This window comes from Hippoglossus hippoglossus, chromosome 5, assembly GCF_009819705.1.
Source record: "Hippoglossus hippoglossus isolate fHipHip1 chromosome 5, fHipHip1.pri, whole genome shotgun sequence".
Taxonomy (NCBI): Eukaryota; Metazoa; Chordata; class Actinopteri; order Pleuronectiformes; family Pleuronectidae; genus Hippoglossus; species Hippoglossus hippoglossus.
In genome coordinates, this window is record NC_047155.1 from 21,999,289 (window position 1) to 22,023,670 (window position 24,382).

At 41.9% G+C, this 24,382-nt stretch overlaps 1 protein-coding gene across 4 annotated transcripts in view; it reads left to right on the forward strand.

Annotated features, from left to right (window-relative positions):
- LOC117761734 (chemokine-like protein TAFA-1) overlaps positions 1–23,451 on the forward strand; it is a 113,389-nt gene extending 89,938 nt beyond the window's left edge. Inside the window, exons 3-6 of one of the 4 annotated variants that reach the window (XR_004613876.1) lie at positions 5,417–5,557; positions 15,385–15,509; positions 16,767–16,858; positions 22,115–23,451. Coding sequence is in view for 2 of the 4 variants with exons in the window: in XM_034585913.1 (XP_034441804.1) it covers positions 5,417–5,557; positions 15,385–15,509; positions 17,993–18,022 (296 nt within the window). In the remaining 2 variants the exon portion in view is untranslated. Of the gene's footprint in view, positions 1–5,416; positions 5,558–15,384; positions 15,510–16,766; positions 16,859–17,992; positions 18,879–22,114 lie in introns of those variants that run through there. The other 3 variants (XR_004613877.1, XM_034585914.1, XM_034585913.1) reach the window with 3 other exon arrangements.
- Positions 23,452–24,382: the final 931 nt, after the last annotated feature.

Sequence of the window (24,382 nt, forward strand, 5' to 3'; positions counted from 1 at the left end):
TGCATCATAGGAAAGGGTTATGTTCCATTATGCATGGCTTCACAGAAAGACACATTGACAGAAATAAACCAACTGAATTAACAAACTGTTTTTTAATAAAACTTTGCGAGCGTTTGAATGGACCACTCTGGAACACAGTACAAAGTCATTTTATTCACTTTGTACTGAAAGACGTTTTTGACAACTTTGAGTCCCAATTTTTCACACAAATGCACATCATTTTCAGCAGCAGATTGAAACGTCCCGCTCTTGAGTAAAATGTGTGCAGTTCACATTTCTCAGCTCCACGCATGTCTACAATTATTTACCGACAACAGGAACCCCAATTCGTGTTGCCACCAGAGAATAACTTGTCAATGAGAAGCGCTAAGACAGTGGATAACTGTCAGCTACGCGCAAACACCAGGGAATGGCATCAAACCCACGGAGAAGAAGGAGCCATGAGAAGAGATGGACCGCGGTGGCTGTCAGCAGCTGCCTGTCTGGCAAAACAATGCAGGAACTCCAGCAAAGCAGGCGGAAAACTGCTCATTTTCATCTGAGTATGCACAGATTAAGTTGTTATGATGAGTCCTTGAAAGGCTTAAGTTTTCCCGGCTGCTGTGTTCCTCCCTCGGCCATATGTCATTGCTTAATAACTGTAGCAGTGGGAGAAGCAGTGTGTGTGTGTGTGTGTGTGAGTGTGAGTGTGAGAGAACCAAAGAGAGAAAGTGATGACAGAAATGCTTGCTGATGGTGTTGAAGTGAGTTCTGCTCTTGGCTACTCTGCATAGATAATAGTTGTTGACGCTGACGCTGAGCCAAGGTGTAGTGGAACGAGTTGGTGTGTGTGTGTGTGTGTGTGTGTGTGTGTGTGTGGGGGGGGGGGGGGGGGGGGGGGGTAACATGGTAACATTGTAATGAGCACTTGCATTTATCTCTGTGCCAAAAACAATTCCAGATGCAGTGAGATCAGAAGACAATCAGTTCCCAGTTGAGTACGTTCTTAGTCACTCAGAAAATAAAAAGGAGAAACTGTCTGTATGCCTGGAGTGTTTTAGTGAATAAATTGTCATGGGTTTGTTAGTTTGTGTTTGTTAGTTGACCTTGAATATTTGAGCAGATATGGTACAGTCATGCATTGTGTATTTGCCCTCTTAATGGTGATTTATTTGCGTGGACTTCAACATGGCATTAATTAACAAGAAACACATTCAGAGAAGGTCAGGGACACAATGGACACAATTCTTTTTGCTGTTTGAAAGTAAATGTGTCCCATGTGTCTCCACATATGAAGGAGCTTATACTCAGCTGACATGCTGACCTGCTACAGTTTCACTATGGATAAAATGTATTTTTACATTTCTCAGTAAAATGTGTTTTACACACACTAAGAGTTTAATGTCATCACCACTTCTGATTGGATCTCTAAGGACCAATTTTGATAGCAGGTCTGACTAAAACCCGTAAAGTTGCTATTTTGGCCTGTTTGTAAGACCCTTCAAAATCCATCCCCACCTGCAACCCCTTTTCCAACAAACTCTTATTGGTTAGACTGCAATGTACGTGACCGAATAACCCACAAATCTCAAACTCGTTGAGTTCGGCTGAAAACACTCCAATATGAAGTGTGGCTTTTTACCTTGAGTCCTCGTTCCTTGTCTTCCCTGCCAACCTCCACATTTTACAGCCTCCCCCTCATTAACAGCTCTTAATTGGCCCTTGGGCTAAGCTGAAAACAATGAAGCATTGATTTCCTTAAACATAATTACCTCATCCAGTCATGTAATGGCTGCTGTCACTGTGGGCCACCAAGAGAAAAATGACCAGTCACCGGGCCCATCGATGCCCTTCACCTCTTCTCACTAAAGGCTAGAGTGCACAGGCAGCCACTCCATCTTTGCAGGTTGGTTTAACCCCTTTAGCTGCCTGACAGGCTCCGAGCACTGCATCCATCAACACCTCCAGTCCTGTCTCAAGTGGTCATGGACCTACTGTAGCAGAATGCACACACCATAATACCACTGTGTAGTTGAGCAGAAAATGTCCATTATGGAAAACAGAGAACACAATATAATATGCATAAGCACACAACACACAAACCCAGTGACAGATAATGGATGGTCATGTATGTCACCTTGAGCTCCCAGCTACCTGAATGGGATTGTGTGAAGTCCAAGTGGCCATTAGTCATATAAGTGGCTCTCGTCACAAACCCAGTGGAGTCATCGTGGAGCCGGTTACACTGCTCTCTCCTCCACATACCAGATGGATACTAGTGTTCCTGCCTAATGTCCACCTGTCACCAGGTTGATGGCTGGACCTCAGCCCCATGGCTGACACACAGATTACCATGTGTTTATGTGTTGTGTGCGTGTGCGTGTGTGTGTGCGTGCGTGCGTGCGTGCGTGCGTGCGTGTGTGTGAGGATTATCCATGTATGCTGATGGCAAAAAGTGCAATAATCTTTATACTTAGCCTAATTATCATGATGTCTTTTCCAAATAAGATGTCAGTCAAAAGTTTAAAAGGAAAACAGAATATATTTCAGAGCAGGGTAATGCTGAAAATCAACCACCAGAGACTCAAAACTTGTTCGATGTTCTGTAGTGAAATAGCTGTCAAGGTGTTGTTTTTTTCTAGCCTCTCCTTTTTAGGCTCTAAACTGTAACTCTATAAAGATAAGTGCTTGTTATGATCCATGTATTGTCCTTCTGGTACAAAAAGGCAGGGGAAGTTACAATCATATTTGTCCCATCCAATTGATCTGTGTCATAATTTTGTTCATGTAAGCATTATTGGGTTTTTTTTGTCATTAATGTTTTTTTTCACTTTCTCACTTCCTAGTTTATTGTATAATTTGTAATCTGTGTTGTGTTGATTGATTTTTGTGGTTGTTGTTCCCAGGTCTGTCTTGAAAAATAGATCTCAATCTCAATATGACCGAGAAATGTGTTATAGACAATTAATTCCAAATCAATCTCAAAGAGCAGATCCTTCTTCACGTACCTCTAAATAAATTAGGCAAACACACAGTTTTGAATATTTCAGATCAGCAATTGCTTCTGTAACTTAAGTCCCAGCGATGAACCAAATCCAAAAGGACATTCACACAGCTGACATGGATTTGATGAGGTCTGTGTGGTGTTGTACCTCAGCAGATGGTTGTTGGATACACCTCTGTAGTGCAAAGCTGCAAATCTGGCTCTGACACTAGCTGAGGGTATTCAAGCCAATCCAGTATTCTGTGACGCAATGTAAACTCCTCACTTATTCAGAGCTATGCTCTGAGTTGAAAGCAAGTCTGCAGGTCAGGAAGCTGTTGGTAAAATATTGAACAAGCCAACACGTTGTGGGGTTTGGGATTTTAGCACACTCAGGGGATTTTTCTCCCCACTTTTACACTCTGTGTTCTGGCTCCTCCTGCCCAGAAATATCTAACAACAAGCGCTGAGAGAGTGACATTAATACTGCATGACATCATGGTCCAGCAGGACTGCAAATGTTTGCCTTTTAATCCAGGACTCTGCAGCCCTTGGTCTGACCAATGCAGACAGTGATGGGAATGGGAGAAGAAAACTGTTGCCAAACTTGTCGAGGCTGCTGTGAGCTCAGTTCTGTAATTCATGACCGGAGCCATTTTAAACATTTGCACAACACAGACCGGTTGTTGTCATGCCAGTGGAAGAAACTGCATCCTCTCACCACAGCTGGATGTCCTCTTTAGAACTTGGTGCCACCAAGTGAAATAAGGCACAAGAAAGATTGTGGCATCTCTCCTCTCCTCTCCTCTCCTCTCCTCTCCTCTCCTCTCCTCTCCTCTCCTCTCCTCTCCTGATCTCTCCTCTCCTCTCCTTCTCCGTCCTGGGATGAGCTCCAGTTTAATTGTTGGATGCTGGTGTCTGTTGCAGTGGCTGTCAAGGGAAGATAAAGAGTTTTTCCTGGGGCATAAGGAAAGGGGAGAGCGGTGATGGAGGGCCTCTCTCCTGCAGCTCCGCTGGCTGCATTAGCCCCACGCTTTATAATTGTGTGAAGGGGGCACTTCCAGTGGCTCCCTCATTACTCACTGGCATGGCCAGTCCCTGGCAGCCAGACACACCTTGTCCTCTCTCTCTCTCTCTCTCTCTCTCTCTCTCTCTCTCTCTCTCTCTCTCTCTCTCTCTCTCTCTCTCTCTCTCTCTCTCCCTGCCTGTCTCACTCATTTCAGGATGTCCGTAAGTGCCATCACCCCCTCTCCCTCTCTTGGGCAACCCACCCTATTGTTATTTTGACCCAGTACCACCATCTTCACATATTGCCATCTCTTTTGGCAGAATGTTTCTTGACTCCCTCTGTTATCGGACTGATATCACCTATGCGTTGGAGTTAGTGTTTTAACGTACTTTAGCCTGAGAGAAAAGAGATGTTCCAATACCAGTCTCAGAAATACCTCAGATACTGCTGAAAATGCCGGGTCAGGCCTCATACCGATCCAATACCATGTACCAAAACCATTTATTTTCCTGGAAACTGTGTCTTCTTCACTGCTCCAAATAGCAGTTGTGCTGTACAGCCACTGGCAAGTATTGTTTTTAGACCAGTGATGAGGAAAAGGTTTCTAGTGTAGCATTAGCCAGAGCTGGTCAAAATTGTAGTAATCGTCAAAATGTTTACGCTGGAGAGTCCCTCAAGGAAAATGGTGAGCTGTACCATTTACAAGACCTCCATTTTGACTTTATTTTTCTAAACTGTGGCTGCATGTTAAGTTTTTTATAGGAATTGTTGTGTGTTCTTTGATTTATTTATTTGTGTTCTTCTTTAGTTATAACTGTCAAACTAGATAACAAAAGAAGTTCTATGGCATTCCCTCTCTGTATACAACAATGATAGCAATCATCACTTCCACACAGGGTTGGTAGCATTTACAATACCTTTTTAAATACATTATGTTATTTATGTCATTTTTAAATGCACTGGTATCGGTTCACTATATCGGCCGATACGCAAAGTCCAGCTACCAGAATTATTAACGGAAGTGAAAAATGGTATTGCAACATGGTCGTGTGTCAGCCATGATGTGTCTGATGACTGGCAGGTCTTCACTGAGACAAAGCATTCATCCTTTCTAATCATATGGACAACATATGGAAGATTTCAAAGATGCCAAGATAAGCACAATGATGAATACTAAGTGTATGTGATCTTTACAATGGGCTGATTGGTATGTAGTGAGGACAGCCAGCATTTAGTAAGAGGCAATTAGATGACATAACTGAGATGCCTCGAGGGCCGATATGTTACACACATATATGTACTCCAACGTGCTTCACACTATATGATGCGAGGTAGTCAAGGTTTATAGTCTTTCATTTATATGTTAAAAACACTGTATAGATCTATGGTTGCTTCGGTTTTAATGATGTGTTTTCCTCTGTGTCTGTCTGTCGGTCTTTCTGCAGAGGGAGGCACGTGCGAGGTGATCGCCGCCCACCGATGCTGTAACAAGAATCGTATCGAGGAGCGTTCTCAGACAGTCAAATGCTCCTGTTTACCAGGGAAAGTGGCCGGGACGACACGCAACAAGCCCTCCTGTGTGGATGGTGAGGACCGCTCATTTCTTTTTATAATAATTTGTTTATTAATGAAGACTCCTATGGGGGAAAAAGTATTTGTCAGTGGTATATCTTCAGTCTCCTCCTTATTTACAAAAAGTACAAATGATATCCAGTGACAATGCAAAAAATAGTATGCCCTGTATGTGTAGAGATAAACACTAATGGACAAAAAAATAATATTTTTATATAGATTTTATATAATCCAGGGTTTTGCAGGATCATCCAAAATTTAACACTTTATATTTAAATATCCTTTTTTTTTTATCTCTGAAATAGAAAATAGAATTCATGCCAAACAAATAATAAAAAACAGGACACTGTCAAGAAAAGACATTTGATGCAAAATTTATCTAAATAAAAAATTTAAGAAACTAACGTGAAATCAAGTTTTCCATGTGATTATGTTCAAGGTCTTTGGACATTTCAAATTTTTGGGGATTATTATACTATTATTTGTTCATGTATGGAAAGTCGGGAAAATATGGAAATTGAAAAAGATTCCTAAACATATTACCCTGGTACCCGTTCTTAACTTGAGTGTTTCCTTTTTGTACTATACTATAATATCGTACTTTGCTAAAAATATCAGCTACAATAAAGAGGTTTAGAATAAGTTTTACAAATTACAACTGTGATCCATTCATAAAGAATGTGTTGTTATGTACTTAACTACGCAAAGGTTCTTAAAGAGTAAAAATGTAACTTAATCTCAAACAACTACAACATTTAACGTAACGCATTAATACTAATGATCAAATGATAAAGTATTATAACAGTTTTTACACCTAATGTACATATTGATGATAATACTTGTTTACCTTTACTGAAGGGAAATGTTTCATGTTGGATTTGAAGAATATGAAATGTGAAAATATGAGTAGCCTACCTCTGGAGATTTTCATCAGGTTTGAGTGAGTTGTTTTGAAAGCACTTATTCTTCACTTGCTTTAATAAACTGCTAAGACCAAACATTTTCCAATATAACATTCACTGCTGTCTCTCTGTGATATTTTTTCCTCTAATAACAAAAATACATTCAACCATTACAAACCCAGTAGTGCTGCGCTGCTGGGCATCATGGGAGCGAGATGACGGGCTGTTGAACACCTGAGCAAGGAGCATGTTGCAGATCACATCGCCCAAGGCAGCTCAGGCTGATGGAAATGAATAACTAATAAACACAAGTCAGGGAAGCTCCAGGCTAGTGCACCTGAATTACCTTAGCTGAGAAAAACAATCAGGCTGAGGTAGCAACATGTGGAGGGAAAAAAAGCTGAAGGAAATCACAAGTCAGCTGAGACAGAACTGCGATGCCCCCTTCACTCCTTGGAGCTCATTTATTGCACCTCAGCCTTGATCTTTTCACCTCCACCTTCAGCACAGATCAAAGTTATTTCTCTGACTGACCCCCTCGCAAAGAAATGACACCAAAAATATATTCATTACGAGGAATGTTACATGAAAGGCCAGACATGCCTGCTCAGTGGGCTTCACAGGGTTGGTTAGCCACAGCTGACACTCAACAAGACCCTAGAATATGAATTAGCTACCCAAGGATGCCACAAAAAAGAACTTTCCCCCGGGTGGATGAAAAATCATCCACATCCAATAAAACTTTTCAGTGAACGGCGGAATTTTCCGGTCCTTGGGGAGTTTTGTTCAGTAAAACTGATGTTGTGTTTGCACTGTGGTTGGAGACATCGCCTGAATGAAACATTTACACAGCTCTGACCTTGAGATGTAGCTTTTTTAGCAGGCAGAGTTGTCCTTGAGCAGAGAGGCAGACGCTGTCTCCTCTGCAGCACATAACAGACACGGGACTCTGGACTTATATCCATTCAGCTTGTGTCTCTTTCACTAAGCACAGTCTAGACAGAGTTCATGAAATACCTTAGAAACTTAAAAACCTAAAAAAAGACATTTTCTTGCACTCGACTAAGAAATACACCCCAGTCCTTACAAGTGAACCGCATATAATAGAAGGTGGATATACAGTAGCGGGGAAATTCCCAAAAGTCGAGGGCAGAAGCTGGACAGAGCTGTATGAATCAAAAGCGATTTTACAAGGACTGAGGCGTGGAGGTGAAAGAAGTGGGAGCTGTTGTTAACACTTCATGCCTCTATGCTTCGGACTCCTGCAGCGGGAGAATCCTTGCTGTTAGCGTATTGATTAACAAGCACTTATGGAAAGAGTGGTGAAAAAATGGAAATGACAAGTCACTGAGCAGCAAGCTGTGCTACTGAGAAGCACTGCACCACATTGAAAGAGTTAAGATGACCTGGCCTGTTAATGATTTTTATTTCCATTAGTTCAAGCCTTTACAGTTTCTCCTGGATAAAATTCACTTGCTTTAAAGTAAATGAGGCTGTTTGTTATTTATTTAACCCTGAAATCATCAGGGGATAAGAGCTGAAGGGCAGAGGAAAAAAATATGGGATTATTCATTAGAGCTCATTTGTAGTTGGAAGTGTCAGATGCTGCAAACACACCGTTTAATCAAGGTATTTCTTTATAAATGGGGAAATAAATGGATATAGGCGGGTGGGGGGGCCACTCTGTTCCAGAGTTTTTGATTGTCTAGGAAAGCTACACTTGAAAGTGTGTGTTTGTCAACTGGGCGCCGCAGGCTACCTTTGCTACTATGTGAGGGATTATAGACTTGTGGAGTCAGTGGTCTGGCCCCTTAGCAGCGCACCGGCCTGGCCCAGATGGAGCTTTCTCCCCAGGTCCCAGCGTTATTAATGTTCCATCCAGATAAGGAACGATGCCGCAGCCCGACCCATCTCATCTCGCCACCCCCTGGGGGACACCTGCCGCCACTGTACCATACACAGGTTATGTTCCTACACAAAAAAGAATAGCCAGTGCTCTGATATAACAAATCAGAAGTATATCTTCAGCAGTTATTAGGTTTGAACACAGAGCCCGGGGGAGCTAACGCTCCTTTATCTTTGGCAAAATTTGCAGAAACAGCAGGTCTTTTCGATGCACTGTATTATTGGTCATTAGCATCAAAGCCCAACATCAAAGCGCACACTGAAGATCAGTCTCATTGTCAAGCGTTCTCCACCTTGTGAATGTGGTTATTGCAGTTGCCATTGGTAACTGTTTTGGTTGTTATTAATATATGGGGATATGACGACAGCTTGCTTTGGGAGGCGTCATGCTCAGTGGGGGTCTGCTGTCAGATTATGCTGCGTGGTGGGAATTGATTATTAGCTTTGACAAGGAGAACTATGTCCCAGTTATGTCAGGGCCAACAAGGCTTTCAGTGAAGAACATTCCTTTTAACAAGTCAAACGCTCGTATCTCTCCAGCCTCACTGGGCCGATCACATGCACTCAGATTAGGCACTCGTCACTGCACCGCTGCCTTTATTACAGCGTATGAGACGTGTAAAGCCCTCAGCCACAGTTTGGACATACATACTGTTTACATGCATGCAGATGCCCTGATACGCACACATGCTACCACTGTGTTTTCATGTAGCTGCTGTAGCAGTAAAGTCTTTCAAGAAGAAATCCACGCACACGAACGCTTGCTGCTGATCACTGATGGGGAATGAACCCTTCTGTCTGGCTGCGGGCGCAATATAGCCGAGCATGACAGGTTGTCATGGTACATTTGAGATACATCCAGCGGGGACACACATTGACTCTACTTGAGAGGAGGGACAAGAAATGCCACAGCTCTGCCAATTGGTCTAACAGATGCACATCATGAATCAAAACATCACAAGTTTAGAAGATACACTGTTTGATAAGGTTTCAATGGAAACGGGGAAATCCGCAAAGTGTATCTGACTTATTGGTAAAGCTTGTTCTTGTGTTTTCTGCACAAATGAGTTTATTAACCACTGTACTTTCCTGGATGAATGACAAAGAAAAGCCTATATTTCATCCTCCCACTATAAAATCTTTGCCCCCCCCCACACACACACACAGTTGGGCTGTCACATTCTCCTCACACGACTGGATGTGGTTGGCAAGACACAAACCTGCTGCAGAGACTGCCTGAGGGGATGGATAGAAGGAGTAGATTATACTGTACAATGGAAAACAATAGTTCTTTCTCTTACTGACAAACACACACACATAGACAGACATAACGAGCGACTTACAAGCACACAAAATCCTCCTGGGTCAGAAATGATGTTCGTGTCTTTCGAGAAGTTGAGGATAATGATTGTGAAGCAGGTTTTCCCCCTCCGTCTTTGACACATCCCACTGAGCTCTCACAGCTTTGGCGATGTGATTAGACTCTCAACCTTTAACCTGCCAGAACAGGATCCGACCCTCAGCTGGAGTTGAAAGGTCGCCTCATTTTTTTTTTGTTCTTTTTCATCTCTCTCTTCTTTTTTAAGAAAACTACAAAATCATATTTGCTTTCTGCTCTACTGACACGCTAGTGACATGTCTGCGGTTGTATGTAGAGAGAGAGAGAGGTGAAGAATCAGGGAAGTCAGCTCTGTGGGAGATCCAATTTTCCTGAGTCACTTTTCAAAATCTGACAAATGGAGTATTTGCTCATTCATCAAGAAGAATGCTTGTACCCCCACACAAACACACACATCCTACCTCCGCAGGCAAACATACAATGCTCTAATAATAATTAATTGGAAGGGTTAGGGTTAATTGCAGACTCTGAATTGGTGTGAATGGATGTGTCAGTGGTTGTTTGTCTCCAATCACGCAGCCCATCGACTGTAATCTGACGACGAATTAGCTTCTTGGGGCACCGGCCAGTATCTTGGGACCATGCTTATCCGGGACAAGACTCCATCTTACATTCCCCATACATTGTTTACAGTCTGACTAGTTTCTTTTATCGCAGGAAACAAACGTTCTTCACAAAGAACACTAACAGTGACACTAACATCTATCTGCATGTCTGACTATAGGTAAATAAATAAAAACAGATAGCTGATGCATTTCAGTCAATGTATCTCTTTTGGTCTCCACACAGACTGGTTACATGTGGGCAACCAGCTCCATCCTCAAAGGATAAGTGCATAGATGATGTGCATCAACCCTGACAAACTTTGCTGGTATTTGTTTGTCTAACTGAAAACTCTGGTTTTCACCTTAATGAATCTGAGACCATGCAGACAAAGTTTTTGTAGGCAATTTCAAGAATTAATCTGAATTCCCCATCCACACAGAAAATAAAAATTAAAAACAGGACTGCTTGTTTAAGTGTGTGGGAATATCCATTGCAAAATTCTGAAATTAAAGCTATGTGATGAGAAAGCCAAAAAATATATTATGAATAGCTAATCAGACCTTGGCTCTCTCTCTCTCTCTCGGGCAAAGATTAATGCAGAATATTGACCATCTGAGGCTGACCTTGGGCTCAGTGGTCCAAGTCTCAGTCCTGCTGTAATTATGCACTTGCTTCATTTACTTCATGCTCCCTTGACCCCTCCAGTACTTTACTGCTGTTGCACACCTCTGTCTCATTGAGGTGGAAATGTGTTTTTGAGCCAAATATTTCATTGGAATTCTTTTAGTAAATCACATGATTCTTACCTGCATGATTATAGGAGTGAATGATTGATTGGCTACTTGTTTGGGTAATAAATGAGTGATCATGGCACTTGTAGCAGAGCACTGACATAAACTGTTAACTTGAAGGGGGAAAGAAAAAGACCCAGATGACCTGCATGAGTCAGTAAAAAAAGAAGTTTGATCTTTCGGGAGGCAGCGATCCTTCACCCCAAACTGTAAATTGAACCTGATTGATGGCATACAAATTTAAAGCCTGATTGTTTTCAGCTCCAGGTCTTGACTGAAGGCAGCTCATCTGTGAATAAAATTTAAAACAGCAAACACTCCAGCCGACACAATTTGAAAGCCATTGTTTTGCTATGATTAAGCCAAGTGCTGTGCGGCCGCCCTAAGTTAAAGAAACATTAACTATTCAGAGGCATATTCACATTCTGACGCAAGCAGAAATCAATTCCCCTCCTCATCCGTCAAGGTGTTCAAACATTCTGCTACCTGGCAGGGACGTGACGGCGAGTTCAATCCATCACGGAGACCGCTCACCAGTGATCTGACAGATGCACTTGTAAAAGGTCCATCGCTTCATGTTTTTCAATCAATTCAAGTCCTACTCTCGGTTGTTTGTCCATCAAAGCTGCAGACTACAGGCTGCTACGTGGCTAACATCTCGAATCAAACACTCTTACACTTTGCAGATTATTCTGAGACCATCTGTCATATCTGACAGAATACAGCAGCTTCTTTATGGTAACATCTGAAGATCACATTAATTGATGCTGGTGCTTAAAATCATGTATCTGAAAATGAATAGCTAACCTAAAGCAGGATTTAGGACAGTGGTCTGCTATAATGCCCCCCTCCTCCTTCACTCCGTGGCAGACACAGAGGAGGAGTAAAGTTTGCTCATGTTGGAACAAAGGTTATACCCTCTATGCTGACGATTGCTCAGGGAGTAGTTAAAGTAAAACGACTGTTGGAGGTCAGTGGTCATCAGGGAGTGATGCATGGATCCTGACCCAGAAATGGCTCTTCTCCAGTGGTCAAGGTCAGAGCCAGATGTCCTGGCCCAGGTACAGCCACAGACATGAAGAGTGTGTGTGTGTGTTTGTGTGTGTGCTCGACTCTGTCTGGAGTAATCCTCATGGCCATCAGAGCTGACGTGTCACTACATTGTGCTGTCAAGTTGTCCTGAGATGAGCCTGCTGTCTGCCTCATTGACCGAGGGAGAGAGATTTTCAAAGATCAAATATGAATATTTATTAGATGCATTTAATAATCCCAGGTCATTAAACTTTTACTCTCCTTTTATTACACCATTAGAAGCTGTCAAGACATTACCCAGAGATCCGGTAGCTTTTAAAGATGGTGAATTATCCTCATCTGATCTTTGCCTTGATGTGACCTTATTTAACCCTATTTAACAATAAGGTTTTTTTTTAACAGCTCTAGTTGACAATTTCTGAGCAGTGACGTATTTTCTGCAATTTGTCAAGACTCTGGTAATCCATCATTGATCTTGCGGGCATGAAGTAAAGTTAATGATAAGGTATAGTACTGTCACTGGTTGGATATTTCATCCTCAATAAATCCATTGTCTGAATCATGTCCCTTTAAAGGTCCAGTGTGTAACATTTTAATTAAAGGCATCTATTGGCAGAAAGTGAATGTAAAATAATCCTAGTGATGTTTTCACTAGTATGTAATCATCTAAATTGAACAAATTGTTGTTTTCTTTACCCTGTAATGGCCCCTTTGTATTCAAATACTTTATATTTATATATGGAGCAGGTCTTCTCTACGGAGGCCGCCATATTTTTTACAGCAGTCCAGACTGGACAAGCTAAACACCTTTTGAGTTTTTATGACGACGGAAGGCTACCACAGGTTCTCTTTCATGTTTGGAAGGTGAGGGTGACGTGAGGGGTAATCAGCTGCAACATGCAACTTCACCACTAGATGTCACTAAATTCTACACACTGAACCTTTAATCAATTCAATCAAAGCCAAAGACATTAAAACACTGCATCATGGGAAAAAAGAACAAAACCACATCATTAAATAAATATCACCAACAGGAGCAGATTTTTCATGAAACAACCAGCTGGTATTCTAACTCACAATTTTGAGATCACAACAACATTTGATGGGTTCTTTCCTGATCCAAACCATATCCTTCCACTGGGTTTCATGAAAATCTGTCCTGTACTTCTTGGTGTAATCCTGCTTACTAACAAATACCAAGACAAATACACCATCTAGACATATTAAAGAAAGTGAACAAAAAAATCCAGAATCTCCGTGTTTATCCATATCTGCTCCAAAATATAATCGTTTCCCCTTTGGATTATTTCACAGCCATCCACACAATTTCACAAAAATAGTTTGAGTGTAGTTTTTGAGTAATCCTGCTAACGAACAGACAAACAAACAAACGCCAGTGAAACATAAACTCCTTGGAAGAGGGAATAATATATACTGTATATGCACATGTGTCAGGACTCTCTGGTTTGTAGGTATCTCTGGTTTGCACCTTTTTCAATTTCTAGTGGACTTCTGTTTTCACAAAATAAATAAAATAATAAAACAAATAAATGTTGAAAATAAATCGCCCTCAGTTTGTGATCTGATGGAAAAAGTCTTCTCACTCTCTGCAGCGAAGGGAAGAGGCTGAGCAGAGAGCACTCGATAGAACTAGTTCAGCAAATGTACTCCAGCCAAGTCATAATTTGCCTCTTAAAGACTTCCTGCATAGTTATGGTGTTGCACCTGAGAAGCAGCTGAATGTAAACATGGTTAACAATAGCCCGTGGGGGACGATGGAGGGAGAAAAAGCAAGGGAGCAGGAGTGCAGTGGATGATGGACCAACATGTGGTAATTAGTGGATAAGGTAAACAACCATGGGGGAAGCCAAAGGGCAGGTTCACAGCTGGTTAGTGGATGCTCTCATTCTGGCTTTCAGTATCCTCAGGGCTCATGGAGGGGAAAACGAAGGAGGAAGTCAGGAAATGCAGCAAGTTCAGCGAACAGCAGTGGGGTGTAACTCTGTGTCCAGCTTTTGTCTGGAATACCTGTGTGTGTGCGTGCGTGCGTGCGTGCGTGCGTGCGTGCGTGCGTGCGTGCGTGCGTGCGTGCGTGCGTGTGCACGAGCGTTTGTGCGTTCGTGCATTCGTGCGTTCGTCCGTTCAAACAGAACCATAGCACACTGTGCTGTGTGGGACGGCACTTAAACCGTCTTCTTCCATCAGTTTGAAACGGCATGTTGCTCACATCCGCAATTGATTGGTGGTTGGCCAGTAACCTTGGCAACAGTTGGCTGGAGGGAAAAAAATATATTTTTCCCAAAGGTTCAAAAATGGGTTTGGAAAATGAAATTACAGGTTACTAGTTAGACTCCATCATTTGACCTTCACATCTTCGTTATGTCAGTGAAGTAAAAAGATTCTGATCGGAGATTTAAACTGCAAATAAAAAAGAAAATACACAACATGCTGACAAATTTTATAACATCATGGTTTAGATTTGTTTGCCATGATTTGATCTGAGAGGTTTCCATTGCAATGTATCTGAACATATGGACTGTGGAAAGTTAATTAGAGAAACATATACCAAACAAAGCTTTTTTTTCATTTATTTACTTTGCCCAGGTTGATCATCTATTATGAAAGGAATTTTTTTTTGTATCATCAAACTCTTAAAAAACAAACGCAGCAATAGAAAGAGAGAGAGAGAGAGAGGGAGGGAGGGAGAGCGAGATCTTGATTAGAAGATGAGAACATATTTGTTTTTGTCAGATAGCTGCAGGAAATATTCGGTCGATGTTAATGAGAGGCAATTAGTTTTGATTAAAAATGAGATTGCGCTCGTACATGCAATGTAGCTATATCAAAAACTAAATAATGATTCATTTCTGTTGGTTTAAGACATTATTGTCAACAGAGGAGGTATCCGTGCAGCAATGATACGACTGCTCTGAGGCAGAAGAGAAGGGAAAACATTCATTTAGACACTCGCCCATGTGTGTATATAGTTAGTTCGCCTGTGTAGAATATGAACACAAAATATGTTTATGTGGGAGGCATCAGCATTTGATTGACTTTTTGTGATGATTCCACCTACATTATAAATGATGGTTCTTCCTTGTGTTTTTTTTTATTTTACACTGTTATTTTTTACTTTTGCACATTGAAGTCAAATTGTTTTTTTTTGACCAGCATCTGTTCTGAGTATATACTATATATATATGTTCACAGTTGTCTCTGTGAAATACCAACCTGTTCCTTTGCATGTCTGTGCTCACCTTCCCCAGCGTCCATTGTAATTGGGAAATGGTGGTGTGAGATGGAACCGTGTCTGGAGGGAGAAGAGTGCAAGACTCTGCCTGACAACTCTGGATGGATGTGCTCCTCTGGGAACAAAATCAAGACCACGAGGGTGAGGCCTCACACGTTCTCTACGCGCACACACACACCCACAGTGCACAGATGCAGAAATACATATACAATACATACCTGTGCTGTATGTGTATATTCTAACTGATCCTTAAGTACGCTAACATATCTACATGTACACACTCGCACCATTTTCAGTAAGTACATGACTTTAGATTTACAATTCAACCTTCTCCTTCTTCGACTTAAACAAAGAAAGTCACAAAGAAATAACAAGAATCTGTTTGGACACTTGGATGCTTTAACAAGGCTTCTCTGCAAACTGCCTGCTTCACTTCTAATTAATCTTTAGTCACTGAACAATCAAACATGCACAGTGTCAAACCTGTGGGTGAAAAGGATGGGCACACTTACAATTATACCGTACAGAGAAAAACCCTCTGTTTGACGAGTTGGATTCAGTTTGATGTGAGTAACCAGTGTAAGGGCCCAGTAGTGGTGGAGAACAAGCATAAAGCAGGAAGTAAACAAACAGGTGGGCTCTGCCTCGGGCTGCCCTCCTCTCAGAGATAAAGTTAACAGCCACTTTGCTTCTGCGCTGCCTTTCAGCTCTGTAAATCGACTCCAAATGCGGCATGCAAAAATAATGAAGGGAGTTAAGTCCTCGAAGCCAGCAGTCCAGCACTCTGTGACAGGTTGATCACCCGATTTGTATTCATTTAATTGACTCACCCCTCCCCTACCTGCTTGACCCCCCTACACACACACACACACATCAGCCCCATGTATTCTCTTAGCGCTCGGTGACAATGACTTTGAATCGGAGCAGAGACTAATGTGATGGTAGGGAAACAGGGAACAGCCAGTGAAGGTTAGACCACACGGGGCTTCCCAAGGTTGTTCTGCAGATTTATGTGGCAGCAGATAGACATAAAGCTTTCACTGGGCCCCCCCTCACAGCCACCACAGGCTTAAAACTTTCAGAAAGAAGTTGATGGAATGGGGCTTTCCAGCCTGTCAAGGTAAGGTGCAGTATTTGGTTTTCTTTAAAGAATGCATCTCTAATTCTCACTTTAGTCCATTGCACAATTTTAAAATAAATAAACTTTAGCTGAATATTGTTTTTTTTAAATACCTGGGCACAAATTATTATATTGTGAAAGATTGTAAATGTTTTCACATAGATGGCGAAAAAGCATTAATGCATATCTATGAATAAAATTGAAGAGGGCCAAAGGCCTGAAGCTGCTTTTACTACCCAAAACACACACGTCCTTATCTCTTGACCCTCTCTTTGCAGAACACCCAGCCATACTCCCCTTTTTAGCTTCTGGAAGCAAAATGCAGATGATGCGTCCACGGAAATTGAGCTGCATTCTTGCTTCTGTAAAGGTTAGTCTTTTTCTTAAGCTGTTCTTTGTTTCTGTTTCTGTGTCGGCCTCTCTTTCTCTCACACACACACACACTCACATCACTGTATATGCACTTGAGTGTCGGGTAGAATGGAACCAAATCGTGTTCAATGACTTCTCATTAACCCAAATACTTGGCGCAAAATAATCAAGTGTGTGTTTACATGCTGTGCATGATTAGGAAGGCGTGACACAAATACTGAACGCACCACCACCCACTGTAAATATTTATCACCCAGCGCAGGCTGCGCGCATAAATAAGAAATAAGTTGCTGCGTTTTTCATATAATCTGTGTCATATATATCACTAAAATGTGGTTTAAATAAACATGCACACAGAGAAGCAGGTCCACCCCTCAGCAGAACCTTGCAGTCTGTGATCAGTGTGTAGTGGCACCATCAGTCCCTCTGCCTTTCATTGCTTCCTTTGTTCCATGTCCTGTCTTTGCTATCGGCCACTGTGTGGGCTTGATTACAGCGCCTTGCATCGGTCTGCCAATCCCATTAGCCACTAATCTGTGACATGCTACTTGCTCCTCTCTGTGTTCGCTCCTAGTTGTGTACACGCGCACATGTCCGATTTGTTTGATATTTATAAAAGTGCGTGTGTGTGTTTGCTCACATGTGTGCGCTAGAACCCCGGGCAGGTCTTTTCCATTTTGGTTGTGTGGCTTCTTATCAGAGTCCACTTGATATCCTGATCCCCCTCTGAGGCTCTTGTTGAGGCAGCTATCAGCACACAGCATAGCCCACAGGCTACATGAAAGGCCTTTTATCCTGCACTCTGCTCTCTGTTTTTAATCAACATTCCTCATTCACCTGCCTCTCAGGCCAAATTGCCTCATTTGTATTTGATTCGTCACAAGACAGCAAGCCCACAACACGCCATTGTTTCTTTTATTTCCTATTCGCAGCCTTTTTATTTCCTGCAGGTTTTCATTTTGCTCTGAAAAGTGTCAGTGAAGCACAATGAGGCAGGCACGCACACGTGTGCACCCACACACACTGACTTCATCATCGTGTTTCATGAAAAATTGGCATGAAAAGTAAAGAAGCCGAGCAAAGCAAGTCCCTGACACCCATGTTTCTTCTTTTCTTTCTTTATGTCTTTCAGAGAGGGAGCCCTTCATTGCCTGTTCTGTAGCAGCAGACAAGGCAGGCCCTTTTGTTTGAGGAAGTCACAGTGAGAGCGAGGCTGGGGAGCACCTTCCAAAACACTCGCCCACCATAGATCTGCATTACTCGCTCCACTGGCTAAATAGATCAATCCCTTTCTGCTCCCTCCAAACAATTATACACCTTAAGAGCGACAGGCAGAATGAGGGAGGCTGTAATGAAAACATTGAGAACATCTTTCCTCCCACTCGTTCTCGTCCCTGTTTCTCATGATTGTGAAAAAGAATTTTGTGCATTTGATAACCTCACTATTACCGTGCTAGAGTGAATATGAACATGTCACCAGTAATAAGGCAAGAGCATCATACTGTACATGCATAATACAGCCCTCATCAGCATTAAATCAATTTTAATGGCCTTTTTTAAGTGATTTCACACTGCAGCATAAACACTGACATACAGTCGTCACAAGATAACACACTCTGACAAGATGTGGCCCGTCTGTGAGACCGTTTCAGAGCAAAAGTGACCTGCCAGCAGACCCATCCCCATCTTGATTTGTCAAATCCAATGTGAACGCCGGCCATGCCGCATCTTCACCATCACCCCTCCTCCTCCTTCACTCCTGTATAATGACATCATGAAGACGAACATAAAATCATACACATATGGCAAACAGTGTGTCATCGGGGATAAATTGCTTGTTTATTTTAAAAGTGTGAGCTGACAGGTGGCTGCACAGACCGGCCGGGTTGTCATCCTCATGGCATTTTTATACAGGTTTAATGTGGAGGAGTTCATTCCAGGAGCTACTAATTAATTTATACTTGTTTTCCTTTCTTTGCTCTTTCCATTGTCAATGTCACATTAAATGGATCTTGGTGTATTTTGTTGTCTGGAGTCTTCTGTTTTTAGTGGGTGCTCTTTAGTGCTGTTTGAAAGGGTTTCTCAGGCGGCATGATTGATTTGCTCAGCTCTAAACGAGTGAGGTGGGAAAGGCTAGGCTGTGTTTGCACTAAATTCTTTAGCTAAGGCAGTCGTCCTTGGCTCCTTTTACTAACCGAAGTCTGAGTAAATTGCAATTTAATGCGGCCAGCAAATTAGAATGCAGAAGGCTTAGTTGCCAGCATCGACGGGATAGGCAGGAAATCCTAGAGCGATCCGCTCCTACCTGCTGCACTGTTCATTTGAAGAGACAGAGGACAAAAAAAGAACAGAGGACACTTTTAGTCACACACACTCACATGCACGTGGGTTGAAATGACAGCATTTGCATAAAACCCCTCTTCTCTCGCTAACAAACCTCTGGTGGATTGTGTCGGAGGTATAGCAAGCGAGCTGTAATGTGTAACCTGTTACTGCTCTTTTTCTGGCAGAGGTCATTCTCCGCGCCATCATTTTGATGTTTCGTCATACAGTAGATGACACAGATGCAAATGCTGGACGGATGAGCCCAGAGGATTACTTTGTTTAAAGATCACGAGATAAAAAACATGGAGAGACGCTGTGACACGACATGGAGGAGAAATCAATGTGTTAAATCGGAGATTTTGAAGCTCACAGAGGAACCACGGCAGGGCAACTGGTTTAATAGGAATGATATCGTCAGCAACGGAGAGGATATCAATAGTGTTTCTTTTTCAAGGAGCTGACAGGTCATATGATATTAGATCTTAAACAAATAACTTTCTTGCAGCCAATGAGTTCTTTTTTCAGTGATGCCTCCCTTGTGTCAGAAACCTTCTAGCAGCAGTGTCCTCAGACAAACTGAAGCACAAAACTGAGAGACAGCTGCGCAATAGTGCAAATATGTTATTTTAGTAAAAGATATTGTTCATCTGGATCTGGATCTCTATCAAAATACAAAGGATATTTGCATTAATCAACTAAGTACCTTTTAAAAAACTGAAATGGAAACATTCCCATTTTGATTTTGAGAAAGAGTCCAAGCAAATAATTACCTACTTATTGCACAAACGTCTCTGTATGTATGTGGACGCATTTCTCTTGAACCATTCAACCATTCAACTAATTGAGTTCACACTCGTATGATTTGGACAGGCTATTCATTAAATATTAAATATTGAATAGACAGTTGACCAGTGCTCTGCAGGAGTCAGTGGGGGCAGGGTACTGGCTAACAGTCAGTCTGTGGACCAAGTTGAACATGTCTTCTACATCCACAGATAAACTACATCAGTGGTTGGCAACTGGGTCGAACTGAATCAAAATTTCAAAAATGTTGATAAATTATTAATTTTATTTCACCATATCAGACTGAGACACAGACATAATGACCTGTAATGGGTGCTGATCTCCATCATAACAACATTCATAGATTTTCATAAAGTTTGAAGAGGTGTGATCTTGGGTCTGAAGATTGTGTCCTTGCAATGTATGAAAAAATAACAGCAGTTAAGTAAATTACTTATATTTAACAAATGTGAACAATTTCATTTGAAAAACATTGACCATAAAATCCTTGTTGCAAATAAACCAGGTAGGATGAACACAAAGTCTTCTAACTTCACTTACATCATAGACTGTTAATAAAAAAGATCGGCAAACAACCTTCAGCACGCAAACAATAAAAAGTGGCAGTACATTTTAGAATTTTCAATTCAATTTTAGAAGGTCAAGAACTGTTCGAGGAGGACTCACTAATGAAAAGGAAGAAGCTGCTGCGGAGCCTTAACACAGGACAAGAGAACTGCCTACTCCAAACAGGCAGGTTTAAATGGACACTGCACTAGTTTTAAATAATTCAAGTGAGCACCTTATCTTAACAGAAATGGAAACATACCCATTGTGATGAAGAAAAAGAGTCTAAGCTGCAAATAACACAATTCAAAGTAAATTTTTTATATTGGTTGAAAATAGTTAATGATTCAAAAACGACTTTGACATGTAATTAAATCAACTACATTATTATTACTATTAAATGATTATGACAAATCTAATGCATCCAACCAACAATATAACTACAGTGCATATGTTTTCTGTTTTTTTAATGTTAAATTAAACCCACATTATAATACCTCCGAGTCCCACTGCTTCTCTATTTGTTCTCTGAAGCATTTTCCCAAAATAACACACAGTGCAGTGGGTGAGTACAGGTGCACACAATCCACAGGAAAAAAAAAGGTTAATAAAATCATTTGGCTCTCCTGGCAGCATTTCCAACATAGCGGAGCGCTAAGACTCTCTATGTGCTACAGCTTCCCAACAGCACCCTCCACAATCAAATCCACACACCTGGCTACCACCTGCCAAGCGTGCAGGAAATGTCACAGCTGTATTTCTTGTTGAACAGGATTATGGGATTTCTAATTGGCTCCACGGTGACCAGACGACTACAGATTTATTCCCTGTAAAAATCTCAAAGCAGCAGAATAACTAGAAAATGTGATAAAAAATGAAGTTAAAGAAAAACTCCGGCAAACATTTACAGGCTTTTGCTGTGGAGACATCATATGAGGGCAAATAACTCAGCTGCTTTAACTGTCACAGACATCATCCACACTGATTTTTTTATTGAGCTTCAGGTTGAGAAGGATTGTGAAAAGCAGGATATTCAATAGCAGTCTCAAAGTTGCACAATGTACCATTGAAATGTGTCCAGGTCTGCAACTGAGGTTGAATAAATGTCCCTGAACTAGAGTCACGGAGAGAGATAGCTCAGACTCAAATGCGATCGACAGCGGGGGCCTCGATCCCATTTAACAAGGCTAGAGATGGTCTGAGATGAAGTCAAATATATGCCAAATATGAGTGTCAACTTGTGATGCAGACATACACAGCATGGAAACACATCTGGGTTTTATTTCCTTTTGTATATATTGTTTGCCTGACATATTCCAGTGCACTTGAACACACTTCCAATTTCGGAGTTTTTATTTTTCTGCTCGTCTGAACTGTCTGTTTTTTAGGAGGAGCGGGAACCAGGAGGTGAGACGGGGGCTGTACAAAGCCTCCACAGTTCAAAAGACTCCCCCCTTGTTTTTGAGACATTCAAACCGAGAAATTCTTCGGGGTCTAATCCTCGCTTACTTGTATGCCTTTGTTCTGTCTAAGTGTATGTGTGTTTTCTCTCCTCTCTTCTCCCTCCTCTGTGTTGCAGATTCATCCCAGGACCTAACAGAGAGCTCCTATTGCAGGGCTGCGTGCCAGGCTCTTCCCCTCACCTACCCCTTTCTCTTCCCACCGAACGCACTGAAACTATTACATCCACTGCTACTGACTGGATTACCTGGGACCACAAAAAGGATATCCACCCAGATAAACAGCTTTGCTCGTGTGGTGCCAAGGATTTGAAACCAGACTAATCCCCTGTTTGATCAATGAGCCCCATGTTGGTGACTCTCCTCTTCCGCACAGCTGTGGCCAGTTTCCGACATACTCCTGCTCTCTGTTTCCCCCGCTCTCTGTCTCGCCCTCGAAAACTGAAGCAGCTTAGCGGGGGTTATTTAGAGGTTGTTAAAACATTATTTGAAGACATTTGCGCAGCCTGCCTGAAGGTAAATGGGTTGAGGGGCTTACATGGACCTGAACATGGGACTCCACAGAACTGTAGGAGAGAAATTACCCTGATATCCTTTTCTTTCTGCGTGGAAGGTGTTTGTATTGGACTCACCGCTTCAGCAGGATGGCTTTGCTGTGAGGACACAGAGGAGAGTCATGTACTGGATTTTCAGTGAACACGACCACTAGCAGCCTATGACGGGTTAAAGAAGAATCTTTCGGAGGCCTGAGCTTCCCTCATGGCCTCACCTTCAAACTCCTGGATGGACATTTGACGTTGATCGGTGGGCATGCCCAGTGTAAATTCATGAGCACCTCTTTTCTTTGTATGTAAGATAATTTGTGTATATATACATATATAAATACATTACATATTAGATGACAGATCCAAGAAGCTGAAGATGATTAAGAGCTCCGGGTATCGATCAGACCCTGAATATATACTCCAGAGGCTCTTGTCCCAATACAGTGTTGTGTTTGCTTGCATTGGAAACAGCCTCATTGGAATCATGAAAATAAGTATTGGTCACTTTTGTCATTCAGCAACACTGTTGGTGAAGCCAGAAAATGCTTGTAGTTTCTTTAAAGACGAGGAAAACACTGTATAGAACTGCCTCAATAAAGAAAGCAGCCCCGACAACAACAGCCCCTGAGCTTTCCACTCAGATCCAGCAGGGACGTAGAACAGCATCAGAAAAACTGGGACCGTAATCGGACAGTTAGCGTCAGTTTCTGCCCGTGGAGAGCGGTCGTGGACGGCTGCTTTATTGTGTTTGTCGTGTAGATCTCGCTCTCACACACCAGAGAGAAATGATTTATTCCAAATGACAGAGAGAAAGTATTAGTCACAATGGAGAAACATGCAGTTATCCCCCAGTAGATATAAGTACATTACAGGACAGCCTTATGAGAAATAAATATGGTTTTCTATACTGATATGCTGTCTCCCATTCCTTCACGTGGTAGCCAATATTTTGAAAAATGTTCCTCTTATCACTATTTGATATGTTGTAATATGTGGGTGGAAGATCTTGTCTAGAGTTTCATTTATATGATATGTTAACACTGTGAACAGAGTTTTTGCTTGAGTACACAAGCAATCAACAACGGCACAAGGCGAGTATGAAAATGACTTAAGGGCAGTCAAACACACACACATGCAGTAAACACACAAACAAATCTGTGATGCTTCATTTACACAATTCCCTTGGTGGCAGAGTGGATTTATCAGAAGAGCACATTCAATTCATTCATGCAATTAGAATAAAGATTTCCAATATCGTGCCAGGCGAAATTCCAGATGATTTTCAATATCAGCCTCCTCTCTCGACTGATATGAGATTTGTCTCTTCTCCCAGCGGAGGCACCAGTGTACATTCATCATTTTGGAATTTGGCTAGTTTCATGGAGCCCAGGGCCTCACTGAGCAGTCACAGAAGGTATGAAAAAGACAGACACATCAATCTCCCAATGGTCTTGCCAGAATCATGAAGGAATATGCGAACGGAACGAGAGAGAGCAAGAACATGTTTTTTCCCCTTCAATGATCCGCTCCCTCCTTTGTTTTCTCATATCTAATAGAATCCACTGTCTTCCAGTGTTACTGAGCTTGTGCAAAGGAAAATGAGCGAGAAAATGAAAGATAAATCTTTTGCATACACAGTTTGTGTTTATGCATGGGTGTGTCTCTTCCTGCTTTTCTCTCGCGCTTAGAAAACAAGTGAGCGTACGTGTGCATTTGTCTGTTTTACAATGCGTATGTGTGTATTTTTAGAGAGGATCCGCAGAATCTGGGAGACAGGCGTCCCGCAATGACGTATTCTGAAGATTATCCTCAAATTCAGTGCTTCTGCTGAGAATCAAGGGA